The 14,618-nt window shown below is 43.7% G+C and overlaps 2 protein-coding genes and 1 long non-coding RNA gene across 8 annotated transcripts in view; 1 reads left to right on the forward strand and 2 right to left on the reverse strand.

Moving 5' to 3' along the window:
- Positions 1-338: 338 nt before the first annotated feature.
- LOC129813183 (uncharacterized) lies at positions 339-5,463 on the reverse strand. Its single transcript, XR_008753128.1, has 2 exons — positions 4,874-5,463; positions 339-3,985 (listed from the first exon to the last, which is right to left on the reverse strand). It is a non-coding gene; the product is annotated as an uncharacterized LOC129813183 (long non-coding RNA).
- A 1,317-nt stretch (positions 5,464-6,780) lies between these two features.
- On the forward strand, positions 6,781-12,495 carry ddo (D-aspartate oxidase). Of its 4 annotated transcripts, XM_055865441.1 has the most exons (8): positions 6,781-6,960; positions 7,399-7,446; positions 9,484-9,667; positions 10,450-10,558; positions 10,773-10,949; positions 11,157-11,316; positions 11,417-11,515; positions 11,726-12,495. In XM_055865441.1, the coding sequence occupies exons 3-8, from the start codon at positions 9,496-9,498 to the stop codon at positions 12,026-12,028; spliced, it is 1,020 nt and encodes a 339-aa protein (XP_055721416.1). In that variant the 5' UTR covers positions 6,781-6,960; positions 7,399-7,446; positions 9,484-9,495; the 3' UTR covers positions 12,029-12,495. The 4 variants fall into 4 exon arrangements, with proteins under 4 accessions (XP_055721416.1, XP_055721415.1, XP_055721414.1 ...); XM_055865440.1 differs by lacking the exon at positions 7,399-7,446 and having other exon boundaries at positions 9,481-9,667; XM_055865439.1 differs by lacking the exon at positions 7,399-7,446.
- Positions 12,438-14,618, reverse strand: part of LOC129813162 (SAM and SH3 domain-containing protein 1-like) — a 158,560-nt gene continuing 156,379 nt past the window's right edge. For all 3 annotated transcript variants that reach the window (XM_055865412.1, XM_055865411.1, XM_055865413.1), the window contains exon 19: positions 12,438-13,652. In XM_055865412.1, coding sequence (XP_055721387.1) covers positions 13,015-13,652 — 638 coding nt within the window. In that variant the 3' untranslated portion in view covers positions 12,438-13,014. The remainder of the gene's footprint in view (positions 13,653-14,618) is intronic.

Consider the following 14,618-nt stretch of genomic DNA (forward strand, 5'->3'; position numbering starts at 1 on the left):
AGGCTACTTACTACTTAATGTGCGGAAAATGTATCAACAACCTGGAAGCTGCAGCGTTTTGGATGACACCGCAGGACAGTAGATCAAACCACGCCCCTCGACTGAAAAAATCCCGCTATTATACTATTATTCTCATTCATGTTCGCTGGTGTAAGAGGTATTGAGTTTGAATTGTATTAGGTGTTATATATATATAATATATATGACAGAGTTAAAAAAAAAACAAAAAAAACAAAGCTGAACAATGCATTTATTAGACCCCAGAATATATTATTGGATGGTATTAGGTGGTATATATATAATATATATATGACAGAGTTAAAAAAAAACAAAAAAAACAAAGCTGAACAATGCTTTTATTAGATCATGGAATATATTATTGGATGACATGACTAGAGACGTGAATACCTTTTATCTTCTAAATAACTGAAATGGTCCATGCACACAGTGTGGTGAAGAAGGCGCAACAGGGCTTCTCCAACCTCAGGAGACTGAAAAAAAGTGGCTTGTCACCAAAAACCCTCACTAACTTTTACAGGTTCACATTTGAGAGCATCCTATCGGGCTGAATCACCGCCTGGTACTGCAACTCTCCAGAGGGTGGTGCGGTCTGCACAACGCATCACCGGGGGCAACCTACCTGCCCTCCAGGACACCTACAACCCCGATGTCACAGGAAGGCAAAAAAATATAATCAATGACAATATCCACCTCCACTACCTGTTCACCCCGGCGAGGTCAGTACAAGTGCATCAAAGCTGGTACAGAGAGATAAAAAAAAACAGCTTCTATCTCAAGGCCATGAGATTGTTATACAGCCACCACTAGCACAGAGATATCATTGGCCACTTTAATAATGCCACTTGAAGAATATTTACATATCTCGCATTACTCATCTCATATGTATATACTGTATCCTTCACTATCTATTCTTTACTATCTATTGCATCTTAGCCGCTCTGTCACTGCTCATCAATCTATTTTATACTTATATATTCTCATCCCATTCCTTTACTAGATTGTGTGTATTAGATTTTGTTGTGGAATTTGTTAGATATGACCTGTTAGATACTGCTGCACGGTCAGATTTAGAAGCATAAACATTTCGCTACACTTGCAATAACATCTACTATCCATTTGTATATGATCAATAAAATACATTTTTATTTGATTTAACTATTTTGAGCTTTTATTCATTTACATCATGTGAGCCAGAAGATGTCAGTGTTGCACAGAATAACCTTCTAGTTGGGATCATATTTTCTCTAGCTCGGATAGTGACATTTTAACATCAACATCCTGGTATTACTGCATAACTTAATAAAATGTACAACCATTGTGAGAAATGCCTTTTACATTCATTGTCCTGCCAACCTGAATTTGAACTAAGGCAAAGTCAGCTACAGTGGGGCAAAAAAGTATTTAGTCAGACTGGGCTAGCCCTGATACATGCCTGTTGACTCCTATGCTTTGCGGCGTCTACTTCGGCCACGTATCAGGGCTGGGCTATACTAGTGTCCTAACTTTACACCAGTAGAGGTAGGAGACAGTTCTCGCCCATTCAGTCAGTTCTGTTGGTCCTTCAGTCAGTTGTGCTGGGCCTAAACATTATATGGCTGGGCTAGCCCTGATACATGCCTGTTGACTCCTATGCTTTGCGGCGTCTACTTCGGCCACGTATCAGGGCTGGGCTATACTAGTGTCCTAACTTTACACCAGTAGAGGTAGGAGACAGTTCTCGCCCATTCAGTCAGTTGTGCTGGGCCTAAACATTATATGGCTGGGCTAGCCTGGTGGTGTAGAGGTAAGAGGCAGTACAGTACCAGCCTGTATCTGGAAGGCCCTGGATGTGGTGGCTGGGGATTTGTTCACTGGTCTGACTCATTGAGATGGGCTTCCTGCTCTGGCTGTTGATGTGGATAGCCTGGGCCTGACCCTTCTCTCTGGTCATCTGATCCGGTATGGGGCCGTGGTCCTGAATGGGTGTCCCTTCGCAATCCGTGATAGTTTGCAAGCCCTGCCACATCCGACGAGCGTCAGAGCCGGTATAGTAGGTTTAGATCTTATAACGTCACATGGCGAGACCCAGATGCAGACACAGGAGGCAGATGGTTTGAATCTCTGATATGTATTAGAATACAAGGGGCAGGCAATAGGCAGGTTGAGGAGAGATAAAGTTTGATTTAGATTTGATGAAATTCTATTTGTCACATGCGCCAAATACATTAACCAGGTCAGAGTCCGAAAGGTACAGGGGGGCAGGCAGGCTCGAGGTTAAGGCAGGCAGAATGGGAAGGCAGGCGGGCTCAGTGTCAGGGCAGGCAGAACAGGTCAGAACCAGGAAGGCTAGAAAACAGAGACTAGGAAAAACAGGAGCACGGAAAAACACACTGGTAGGCTTGACAAGCCAAGACAAACTGGGAACAGACAGAGAGAACACATGTATAAATACACTGGGGATAATAGGGAAGATGGATGACACCTTGAGGGGGGTGGAGACAAGCACACAGACAGGTGAAACAGATCAGGGTGGAGTGAAGACAAGCACAAAGACAGGTGAAAAAAGATCAGGGTGTGACAGATCTTTCTCCTTTATTGACGCTTTGGCTGTTTGATGGTTTGTCAGAGGGGCGATTTCTTCTTAGTGGCCCGCTCCTTAAATGGCAGCTCTAACCTTTTGGTCCTGGCGCTTGCTGGACTTTCTTGGGCGCCCTGAAGCCTTCTTCACAACAATTGAACCGCTCTCCTTGAAGTTCTTGATGATTGAATAAATGGTTGATTTAGGTGCAATCTTACTGGCAGCAATATCCTTGCCTGTGAAGCCCTTTTTGTGCAAAGCAATGATGATGGCACCTGTTTCCTTGCAGGTAACCATGATTGATAGAGGAAGAACAATGATTCCAAGCACCACCCTCATTTTGAAGCTTCCAGTCTGTTATTCGAACTCAATCAGCATGACAGAGTGATCTCCAGCCTTGTCTTCGTCAACACTCACACCTGTGTTAACAAGAGAATCACTGACATGATGTCAGCTGGTCCTTTTGTGGCAGGGCTGAAATGCAGTGGAAATGTTTTTGGGGGATTCAGTTCATTTGCATGGCAAAGAGGGACTTTGCAATTCATCTGATCACCCTTCATAACATTCTGGAGTATATGAAAATTGCCATCATACAAACTGAGGCAGCAGACTTTGTGAAACTTTATATGTGTCATTCTCAAAACTTTTGCCCACGACAGTACATTTATTCACTCAGTGATAGGGTTGGATCCTATATGCTACTTTTATTGTCCTGTAAATGGTTCAGTGCTTATAATTTAGGCTGTGTGTAGAATGGGGCATAAAGGAAATTACCTCTAATAAATTACTACTAGATTATATTGATAAGGAAAACAGCATACAAATTTGTCTTGTGTATTCATTTGACAATTTATGATATAACACAATGGATGGCTAATTCGTCATACTGCATTGATATTTGATATTATTTATAACGTGTTACGCTTTGTTTCGTTTGAATGTTTTGCATGCCAACGGTGGTTCCATGTGCTGTGCCTAAGAATGAAGACAAAAGAGTTCAACAGAGTAAAGAACACACACTGGAAGTGCAGTCTTTGTTTTTGAAAATGTATGCTATACCCCATCCACACTGAAGAGGCTCTGACAGGTACATCAACCAGGGATAAAGAGAAAGTTAACACTGTGAAATGTTTCATAATTGATTTAAATTAAGTGTCTTGACATGTTGGAAAAGATTAAAGGTCTACAATTTGTTTAATTTGTCAATATTATATTTTTATTTGCTGGGCACTACTGTGGTTACATGTTCAGTATATGTATTGACCAACAAACCCACTGCAGCCTACCTCACTAGCTCACGCTCCATCCCTGCTTTGGACAAGTAATAGCATGACTCTCGTACTTTGCCCTTTTCCTTTATGATTGATATTAACGACGAAAGGAGATATCTGTCTGTCTCCTATTGTACTGTGGAAAAATAAAAAACAGGGAAATTAAGTACTTAACTACCAATTATTGTAGATAAATATTAAAGAAAAGGGTAAACACTGGACTGAACCCCCTAATTGTCAAACTAATAATAATGTACAACAATATAGAAGATAATTAACTAGAGGTTATGCAATATGGGTGTATATCTACTGCATGCTTCTTAGGTGTGTAATTGACATGGCCAAGGAGCTATTGCAAATTTGAAACTAGGAAAAATGTACGTTACACCGCATGATTTTACAGTACACAAGAGTGTGCAATATAGAAGGGTAGTCAGCAGACATTAGGTCACATGACCAAAGAGCTATTGAAATTTTACAATTTGAAAAATTCATGTAAAAACGTGTGAGAAGAAAATGGACAAACTAAAGGGTGTGCAATATAGAATAGTCAGTGGACATTCTGAACCTTGTTTGAAGTAAGTATGTCGCATGACCAAGGAGCTATTGAAATTTGAATGTAAAAATAGTTTGTACTTTGTTCACACTCCCTAACTAATTCAAATAGGAATACAAAACGCTGCTCACATTTCCACATGTTTATTAGCTTTGGAACGCAAATTCATGTCTAAATCGTGAAAATAAGACCTGTGCAATGTTGTGGGCATTTTTTCCAACATCATGACACTTATTTGGAGTCTGTGTATCAAGTGGTTTGAAAGCTATTGAGGTTTGAAAGCGCGAATATCCGTCGAATATCGAACTTGAAACTGTCTTTACCTCGGTGTTAGGTAACGTTAGATGGTGATATTTCATTCCCTTAGCTATCTATACAGTATGTGAAGTTGGCTAGATAGCTGGTAAGCTCATTTGAGTTAGTCTGCCCTGTAGCTAGTTAGCTAATAACACATCGTTTTTTACTTACTTGAATAGATTCTCCCAGCCATGTGGACAATTGGAAACAGGGCAGCAAAGTGTGTCATCTGAGCGTTTTAGAGGATATTACTATTGAACTATGTATCAATTTAATAACCAGACCTTCATACAAACTTGCTATGCTGAATTCTTGACGCACGATCGAAAGGCTGCCAGCACGCCCACAATCGAGTTACAATGGGCGGCATAAACGGCAATTTACCGTAATCTAGTGTATAATCACCGCCATCACACTCCCTCATCGGATTGGTCGCGTATGCGGGCGTTTACGACTTTGTGGCTGTGGTAACTACCCTTCTCTCGCCTTCGTTCAGACTATCGCGAGACGGAGATTGTTCTGTGGCTTTACACCCGTTGAACAATGAGCCAGATATTTCACCGGATGTATAAATGTGAAGCATCCGGTTGGCGTTTCCACTAACTACCAAATATGGTAATGAGGAGAAAACCAGTGGCCGGTAGAGGGAAAATAAGGAGCGAGATGTATTTTGTCCAACATTCTGCTACTTTGCTCATTGATGGAACATTTGGAAACAGGAAACAGTTTTCTGTTTCCAAAACTATTATCTGTAACAAACAGAGTGGACTGTGTTTTGTAGACTTTACCCATTTTCCAAAGTAAAAAAAAAAAAGGTGTTGTTTGGAAGGAGCGCAAGGGCTAGGTGTTCCCTAACGAAAATGTGCAAATAAATGCTAAAACGAGCCAATAGGATCTCACTAGCTCGTGCTTGGCTCTGCCTATATCCTTGCTTATTCTATCCACTATGATTAATTTGCTCCCATTGAAAACGACAGGTTCCGGTCTATCTTGGGTCAGTTTAAAAAAACGTTGGTAAAATCCTCCGCATGTGCGTGCATACTCCATTAAAAGACCTTCCCTTGAAAAACGAGAAGCGGCAGACTGTTAGTCCATCTTGAGACGCCGTAACTAGTATATATTTTCTCAAAATAGTCAGAATTAATCAAAGAAAACCCCAAAAAATCTGTCATTCATTGACGTTTTTGTCCAGGATATCTTAGTCGCACAATTTTACATCTCAGATGTTTGTTGCAGTATTTCTCAATCGAAAAAAAATGGAATGAAAACGATTCGTCTCTCGTTGAATGACAAACACTTAATTGAAGACACCCTACTATTGACCAATCGCCGAAAAAATATCGTGTGCATGAACAGCCGAAAGAAAACCTTGCCGAATGGTGCGTTCAAAACAATTGGGAACTCAATCTCCGATTTCCTTGTGTTCAATAGAACTGGGAACTCGGAAAAAAAAAACTAGCTCCGACTTGGAAAATAATTTTTCCTAGTTCCCAGTTGTCTTGAAAGCACCAGAAGACCAACGGACAAAAACGTCACAAAATGTAATCATAACATATTGTAACTACCCTGGGTTTATATGCGCGGATAACGACTCTGCTGCACGAGCATGTCCCCTGCTGTTTCATTACAACACAGGTGTCAAACTCATTCCACGGAGGGCCGAGTGTCTGCGGGTTTTCGCTCCTCCCTTGTACTTGATTGATGAATTAACATCACTAATTAGTTAGGAACTCCCCACACCTGGTTGTCTAGGGCTTTATTGAAAGGAAAGACCAAAAACCTGCAGACACTAGGCCCTCCGTGGAATGAGTTTGACACCCCTGCTACAATATACACAAACTTTCCCCAAATGTTTCAAATGGGAAGCATTTGGGTTTCTAGTAGTTACTACAGTCAAGGTCAAAATTAGCTATATTGTAATAATTCACGAAAACAAAATTTGCTTTATGGTCTAAATTTAAGGTTAGCAGTGTGGTTAAGGTTAGGTTTAAAATCAGATTCTAAGACGATAAAATGGTAGAAATAGGTGGGGTTGTGATTTTGTGACTGTAGTAACTAGTGACGACCAGCATGCGGACGCTTGGGTTAATCTTTGTCCAACAAGTGTACGCACACGAACAGCAGTGCTGGTGCGTACACAGAATATTGGACCGTTGGCTTTTATACTTGTCGAATTCTCAGCGCAGCTCAAGCAATTTCTCCAACTGTCAACACAGAGGACGTGTACCTGAGACGCGTTGGCTGGGAATTGTGGGAAGGTGCGTGTTCGGGCTGTAGTGCCCTGCGGATTTTGGTCTCAGAGCCAGCTATTGCTGCGTTCACGTGCTAGTCGTTACTCGGAAATTATCGACTTGCTAACTTGTTGTGCACGCTGCATGTGTATAACTACAACCAGTTAGCAAGTCAGAAATGTCAGTCTCCTAGTTCCGACTGGCATTCATTTCAACGCAGCATGTGGCAATGGGATGCCGGGCTATCGCGTCTGTGGACTATGTATGAGTTATGCTTAACATTTCAAGCATGCGCAGATGTGAGCCACTGATTGTAATACGCTCTGTTTGGTACAATTTTCCTGTCCCACCATTTATTTATCCTTTGTTGTTGTCTAGCAAACAACTGTTTATTGTAGTCCACTCTCACAAAATTGTTTGAAATTTAGTTCAGGTGAAATTTAGTTGACGTCTGCTCTCTGTAAGGTCAACTTGAAGAATGTTGGACAACCTTTTACAAGAGACATGTAGTAGGTTAGTAGCCTTTTTCTATGTCATAACTGCGTTTGTAGTTCTCCTACAGTACACTATGAACACTATGGTTATTACCAGATTCTTTGGATGAATAAAAAAAAAACTTCACCGCTTTATGGCTCATCAGTAGGTGGCTGGATGCAAACTCATAAAGGCACACAGGATTTATTTAATTCCTTTCAGGACTTTAACCCCGCAGAGTAGGGTGAAGTTGCCTCTAGACGCTGATCTTGGGTCAGTTTTGCATTTCCCCCACTAATGGATAAGGTTGGGGGAGGGAAACTGATCCTCTATCTGCACATCCCACAGATACAAACTAGCCCGATGGAGAATTCTATTACATAATGATTTGGCTGTTCGTTATGCAGAGTAGTAAATTAGTTTGATACATTGTGACCTTGCACAGCCTGCAGGTAGGTCAAAACATTCGTTGGAGAAGTTCTGTTAGGCATCATAATAGAATATGGGCAAATAGCAGTGTTTTATGTAAATGTCCTTAAGAAAAAATATTGCAGACAAAATGCGGTATAACTGCAGTATCCTGCAATTACTGCATCCCAAAATACCACAGGCGACTGGTTACTGAAGCTTCAAAAGGGTTATTCAAATTTTTTTCTCAACTTGCTGTATTTAACTTCAAAATCCCAAGCAGTGTTGGATATATTTAATCCAGATAAATCAAAAGGTTGAATGTTTAACACTTAATTGAGTCGAGTGGAGTGGTTAGTGTATGTACAAATAGCCCATTGTCATTTAATTGACATTAACCAACCAACGTATCCTTAAACTTTAGCCCTGTGTTATATATATAAAAAAAATGTAACCTTTAACTAGGCAAGTCAATAAAGAACAAATTCTTATTTACAATGATGGCCTACCAAGAGGCAAAAGGCCTGATGCAGCGACGGGGCTGGGATCAAAAATAAACACGTAGGACTGGAACACTGCAATGCTGTTTAAGTTTTTTTCCCACCCCTTTCTCCCCCCACACCCTCCTCTAACCCGGACGACGCTGGGCCAATTGTGAGCCACCTCATGGGTCTCCCGGTCGCGGCCGGGCTGCGACACTTGCACTGCTATTTTGATATGGATTTTGCATTTGATCATACTCCCCTTCCTGTATCACCTACAGGTGCTTTAACAAGGTATACAGTGCCTTCGGAAACTAGTCAGACCCCTTGACTTTCCACATTTTGTTAGGTTACAACCTTGTTCTAAAATGTATTAAATTGAGGCCATGGTCAGAGTCTTTAGGTGCCTTTTTGGCAAATTCCAAGCGGGCTGTCATGTGCCTTTTACTGAGGAGTGGCTTCCGTCTGGCCACTCTGCCATAAAGGCCTGATTGGTGGAGTGCTACAGAGATGGTTGTCCTTCTGGAACCTTCTCCCATCTCCACATAGGAACTCTAGAGCTCTGTCAGAGTGACCATCGGGTTCTTGGTCACCTCCCAGATCAAGGCCCTTCTCCCCCGGTTGCTTAGTTTGACTGGGCGGCCAGCTCTAGGAAGAGTCTTGGTGGTTACAAACTTCTTCAATTTGAGAATGATGGAGGCCACTGTGTTCTTGGGACCTTCAATGCTGCAGAAATGTTTTCGTACCCTTCCCCAGATCTGTGCCTCGACACAATCCTGTCTTGGAGCTCTACGGACTATTCCTTTGACCTCATGGCTTGTTTTTTTCTCTGACATGCACTGTCAACTGTGGGACCTTTTATATAGACAGGTGTGTGCCTTTCCAAATCATGTCCAATCAAGATCTAGAAACATCTCAAGTAGGATCAATGGAAACAGGATGCACCTGAGCTCAATTTTGAGTCTCATAGCAAAGGGTCTGTATACTTATGAGGTATTGTGAGTAGATTGCTGAGGAAATACTTTTGTTTAATCCATTTTAGAATAAGGCTGTAACGTAACAAAATGTGTAAAAAGTCAAGGGGTCTGAATACTTTCCGAAGGCACATCCCTCTCTCTCCTCCCCTACACAGTATAACGCAGTACAAGTATTACAACTTTCCATTATGTTGTTTTTCTCCCAGCAGAATCATCCTGTGATGAAGAGTATGACAGTCGTGGTGGTGGGTGGAGGTGTGGTTGGCTTCTCCACAGCTGTGTGCATCGCTGAGGCCCTCCCCTACTGCTCTGTGACCCTCATAGCTGACAGGTTTACCCCAGACACCACCAGCGACGTGGCAGCTGGGATCCTGATTTGCTCACCGTTCCCAGGTGAGGCATGGGCATCTCTTTATCCAGTTAATTAAGTTCATTAACAGTCATTATTTTTTATTGGTTTCTGACCACTTCATGTGAATTGGCAGACAATAGGATGTTGAACTTTTCACTATATATGCTTTTAGTGTACGAGGCCTATATGTTACTGCATTGTGTGTTAATGGTAAATTCATTATTTCATAATTTACTTTAAGTAAATTCATCCGAAAATATCATCCCCAGTTGATGTGACTTCTACTCCCTCCCTCTCTCCCTCCATTCCTCCCTCTCTCTCCCCCTCCCTGTCTCTCTCTCTCCCCCTCCCTGTCTCTCTCTCTCTCCCTCCCTCTGTCTCTCCCTCTCCCCCCTCTCTCTCTCCCCCTGTCCCTCCCACCCTTCTTCTCTCTCCCTCTCTCCCTTCCTTTACACCCCCCCTCTACATTCCTCCCTCCCCCCTACATCCCTCTCCCCACTCTACATTCCTCCTTCCCCCCTACATCCCTCTCTCTCCTCCCCTACATCTCTCTCCCCCCCTACATTTCTCCCTCCCCCCTACATCCCCCCCCCTACATTCCTCCCTCCCCCCTCCATCTCCCCCCCTCTACATCCCTCTCCCCCCCTACATTCCTCCCTCCCCCCTACATTCCTCCCTCCCCCCCTCTACATTCCTCCCTCCCCCCTACATCCCTCTCCCCCCTCTACATTCCTCCTCCCCCCCTACATCCCTCTCTCCCCCCCCCCCATCCCTCTCTCCCCCCTACATTCCTCCCTCCCCCCTACATCTCTCTCTCCCCCAGATATCCCTCTGGAACAGCAGCAGAGGTGGTTCAAGGAGACGATTGATCACCTGCTGGCTATTGCCCAATCAGAACAGGCATCAGAGGCTGGGGTGTTGCTCAGCTCAGGGTAAGGATCCTCAACCATAAAGGAATGGATGCTATATAGTGCACTACTTTTGACCGGAGCCAGAAGATAAGTGCACTATAGGGAATAGGGTGCCATTTCTGAAACACACATTACAGCCAGTTCAATAGTTCTCTGACATAAGTCCTACTGGTTGAAAATGCTCACCACTGTGAAGGGGTTTGGTTATAACTGGTATTGATTATATTTTTTTTAGATGGCAAATATACAAGGAGCTCCCTGCGGATAAGGTGCCATTCTGGTCTGCATTTGTGCTGGGTTTCCGAATCATGACAGACCGTGAACTGAAACGGTTTCCCGATCACAAGTTTGGCCAGGCGTTCACCACAGTGAAATGTGAATGTTCCAACTACCTGCGATGGATGGAGAAGAGGTCAATTCTTGGTCTTAGCTTGTTTTACTTCTATACTATAGTCCTTTGTTTTACTTCTATACTATAGTCATGTGTTAATCTATTAACGGTTACTGTATCAAAAACATTGTAACAGCTACTCTATGTACTTCCTGAATTAAAATATAGATGACGTTTGCTTTTTTCTCTGTTTCAAATCTTTTCTGACTTTAAAAAGTGTTGTTTCAGGTTTCGAAAAGCAGGAGGCCAGGTTGTGAAGCAGAAAGTAAACGACCTCCAGGAACTAAGCAGCCAGGGCTACGACGTCATCGTCAACTGCTCCGGTCTGGGCGCCAAGTCTCTAGTAGGGGACTCTGAGGTCTACCCTGTCAGGGGGCAGGTCCTCAAAGTGTGTATATACACACACACACACACACACACCTAAGAGAGCTTGTAAATAAGCATTTCATTGTGCTGTATATGACCATAAACATCCATATTATTTGAAGGTCCAGGCCCCGTGGCTCCAACACTTCATCCGGGATGGGGAAGGGCAGTCCTATATCTACCCAGGGATGAACAGCGTGACAGTGGGCGGCACCAGGCAAGTCAAGTTTATTAGAAAACATAATTGCATCATGAAATGTGATGCGCTTTACCTGAGGAATACTCTGAAATAAACACATTACGTAATGATAATGTAGAAAGGGGGATGCCCTAATGACCACAAAACATCACGTTCACTACAAGTTCAGTCTGTATGCTCTCTAGAAGAGAGACAGTTATCTTTTTGTGCGGCTGATTGTCTCTGTAGGCAGGTGGACGACTGGCGCCTGGAGGTGGACCCAGAGGACAGCCAGGACATCCTGGAGCGCTGTAGCAGCCTGGAGCCGTCCCTAAGCCGGGCCAGGGTCCTGGGGGTATCTGTGGGGCTGAGACCTAGTAGGAAGAACGTCCGGGTGGAGAGAGAGATGGTCCTCCTGGGGAGCCGACAGGTACCGGTGGTACATAACTACGGCCATGGGGGCTGGGGGGTCACTCTGAGCTGGGGCACGGCCCTGGAAGCACTGGGGCTGGTCAGGAAGTGTCTCCATGAGATGCGCCCCAGGGCCAGGCTGTGAACACTACGCAGATACTCTGCCATAGAAATCGTTTCTAAATAACTGTATGATATAATTACGTGATCTGCACCAATTAGTGATACCTGCTGCCATTGCACATTAATGAAATGAAAGCGATACGATTTTGCTTACTTGATAAATGAAATCTCCACAGTGAAAAGTTATTTGAATTATGTCATCTGAATATTATGGAAGCTACCAAGATGAATGACATTGAATTAATAGACTTTGCCGTTTAGAAGTGGCAAAACCCCTCAGAGAAGGATATTTTAGACAAGCAATTGATAATGGCTGAGGTAGAATAGTTAAAGGTACAGGGACTTGACATTTCATTAAGTGATAGTAAATATTGTTTCATGTTCAGATGTCTGATTGAATCAATTCTAACTTTCCATAAAAATCAAAGACCTTGTTTTTTGTATTGCTTTAATCACATTCAAATATCTTAATAAAACAAATGTAGTTTATTACTGTAGTCCTCAGTCACAGTTTTTCATATAGAGTATTAACATAAATTCCAGCTTGGCAATGTTCATTCTAGTTTAGAATCAAACAGGGTTAAAGGTGAAATATGATAGGAAACCCAGTAAGCTGCAGTAAGATAGATTTTTTGTCAGTTATCAGTCTGTAAACCTCCAGCTGGGGCCTGTGGTCTTCGACACATCTGGTACTTCATAGCACTACCATAGTACTGTATATGTGGCGAGAGCCCATTTATCTTGTCAGAGAAGGGCTCTCTTGTCAGATATCTCCAGGATGGATCCCGACCTGACAGGTGTCGTTTTCTTTCCCACAGCAGACTGAGTCCTGTCGGCTTCAGACTAGGGAGGAGTGTCTGCATGGTCAGTCTGAGGTGCAGGGCTGGGTTGCTGCTTGTGTAATAACTATATACATCGTCTAAAGAAAAGTGTTCCGAGGCACTATTCTAGTCACTTGTCATTGCTGAGGGGTGATGGTACACATGGGTTTGGGTTTGACAGGGAAGGCTAAACGATGCTTGGGCCTACATCCCCGTGATGGAGGGGATATTGAGGTATGTGTGTTGAAGGTCTGTTAACCTGGGAATTTCCATGTTCAACTAACATACAAGACAGAACACTACAAGGTGTGTTGAGCAGTGGTTGTGTGGGTGGGTCGGGTCCTTCTGAGTGTCTTAGGTGCGGTAGAGCCTCTTGTGTAGGTTCTCCCTGCGCCCCGGCCTTGGACATGGTGGTATGAGCTGGCTCTAGGTCTTCCAGGGTGTGTTCAGTGGTGTGGAGGCTCAGGTCTGAGTGGAGCTCCCCCAGGGAGAGGCAAGGCCGCAGTAGCCCCAGGGCTGTGGGACTAGGCCTACCTCCCAGCCACAGCTCCTCACAGCTCCAGCTCCTCAGCATCTTCATGGCTATATGGGTGTCTCTGTGATGGCTCTGGCCCCGCTCTGGTCTCAGGTTGTAGCTGGTCATGGGGACTATTAGAGATGGTAAGGTAGAGGCCTGGTTCTCTGATCTGGTCTGTAGGGTGGTTTTGCTGGGGTGAGTCAGGGGGAGGTTGAAGGGGAGGCTGGGGTTCTCTGGTGAAGGGAGGTGACTGGACTCAAAACCTGACGAGGACCTGCTCATGGAAGATGTCTTTTTGCCCCTCCCTCCTGAAACAAACAGGCATTGTTAATGGATTAATATGCCGGTCTTTTCAGAGGAGCTGAAATACATGGACGGAAACAGAACTGTAAAAAAAAGAAGCATTTATTGTATTGTGAAAGCTGACGGGAATATGAAGCATGATGTCCAGTAGAGATGACTGGTGAGGGAAATAAGCAGACAGACCGGTCTAGTAAACCACTGAGTAGTTTATTTCATTCTCACTATGACAGTGGCACACTTTAGAACTGCTCAAAGACTGGTCATGTCCCAAATGGCGCCCCATTCCCCAATGTAGTAATGGGGCCATGTAATGCACTATTGGTCTTGGTTAAAAGCAGTGTACTACATAAGGAATAGGGTGCCATTTGGGACAGACATAGCTAGACCAGTATAACTCCTAGCATCAGAAGAGCGCCATGAGTTGTATGTAACACTGATTTGAAGGTATCGTCAGCTATAACACACAGCTTATCTTATAAACATTTGTCTTTTTTTTTCAGTCACAAGTATGTATTTTGATGCACCCACACTTATTGTACAAAAATGTTGCATCACCATTTTAACAAGTAACATTTATTTTTTATTTTTTACCCCTTTGTCACCCCAATTTCGTGATAGCCAATTGGTAGTTAGTCTTGTCCCATCGCTGTAACTCCCGTACGGACTCGGGAGAGGCAAAGGTCGAAAGCCTTGTGTCCTCCAGAACACAACCCTGCCAAGTCACACTGCTCGCTTAACCCGGAAGCCAGCTGCACCAATGTGTCGGAGGAAACACAGTCCAACTGGGGACCGTGTCAGCGTGCATGCGCCCACAGGAGTCGCTAGAGCGCGATGGGACAAGGACATCCCGGCCGGCCAAACCCTCCCCTAACCCGGACGACTCTTGGCCAATTGTGTGCCGCCTCATCATGGGTCTCCCGGTCACGGCCGGCTGCGTCACAGCCCGGGATCAATAATTGAACCATTTACTA

Source organism: Salvelinus fontinalis, chromosome 16 (assembly GCF_029448725.1).
Source record: "Salvelinus fontinalis isolate EN_2023a chromosome 16, ASM2944872v1, whole genome shotgun sequence".
In the NCBI taxonomy this organism is placed as follows: Eukaryota; Metazoa; Chordata; class Actinopteri; order Salmoniformes; family Salmonidae; genus Salvelinus; species Salvelinus fontinalis.

What these genes read in the sequence shown, in the direction of transcription:
- ddo (XM_055865441.1), top strand. Translation starts at nt 9,496, where the DNA reads ATGAAGAGTATGACAGTCGTGGTGGTGGGTGGAGGTGTGGTTGGCTTC. An exon ending in GATTTGCTCACCGTTCCCAG is followed by an intron (nt 9,668 to 10,449) that starts GTGAGGCATGGG and finishes TCTCTCCCCCAG; the next exon opens with ATATCCCTCTGGAACAGCAG. An exon ending in TCAGGGGGCAGGTCCTCAAA is followed by an intron (nt 11,317 to 11,416) that starts GTGTGTATATAC and finishes TATTATTTGAAG; the next exon opens with GTCCAGGCCCCGTGGCTCCA.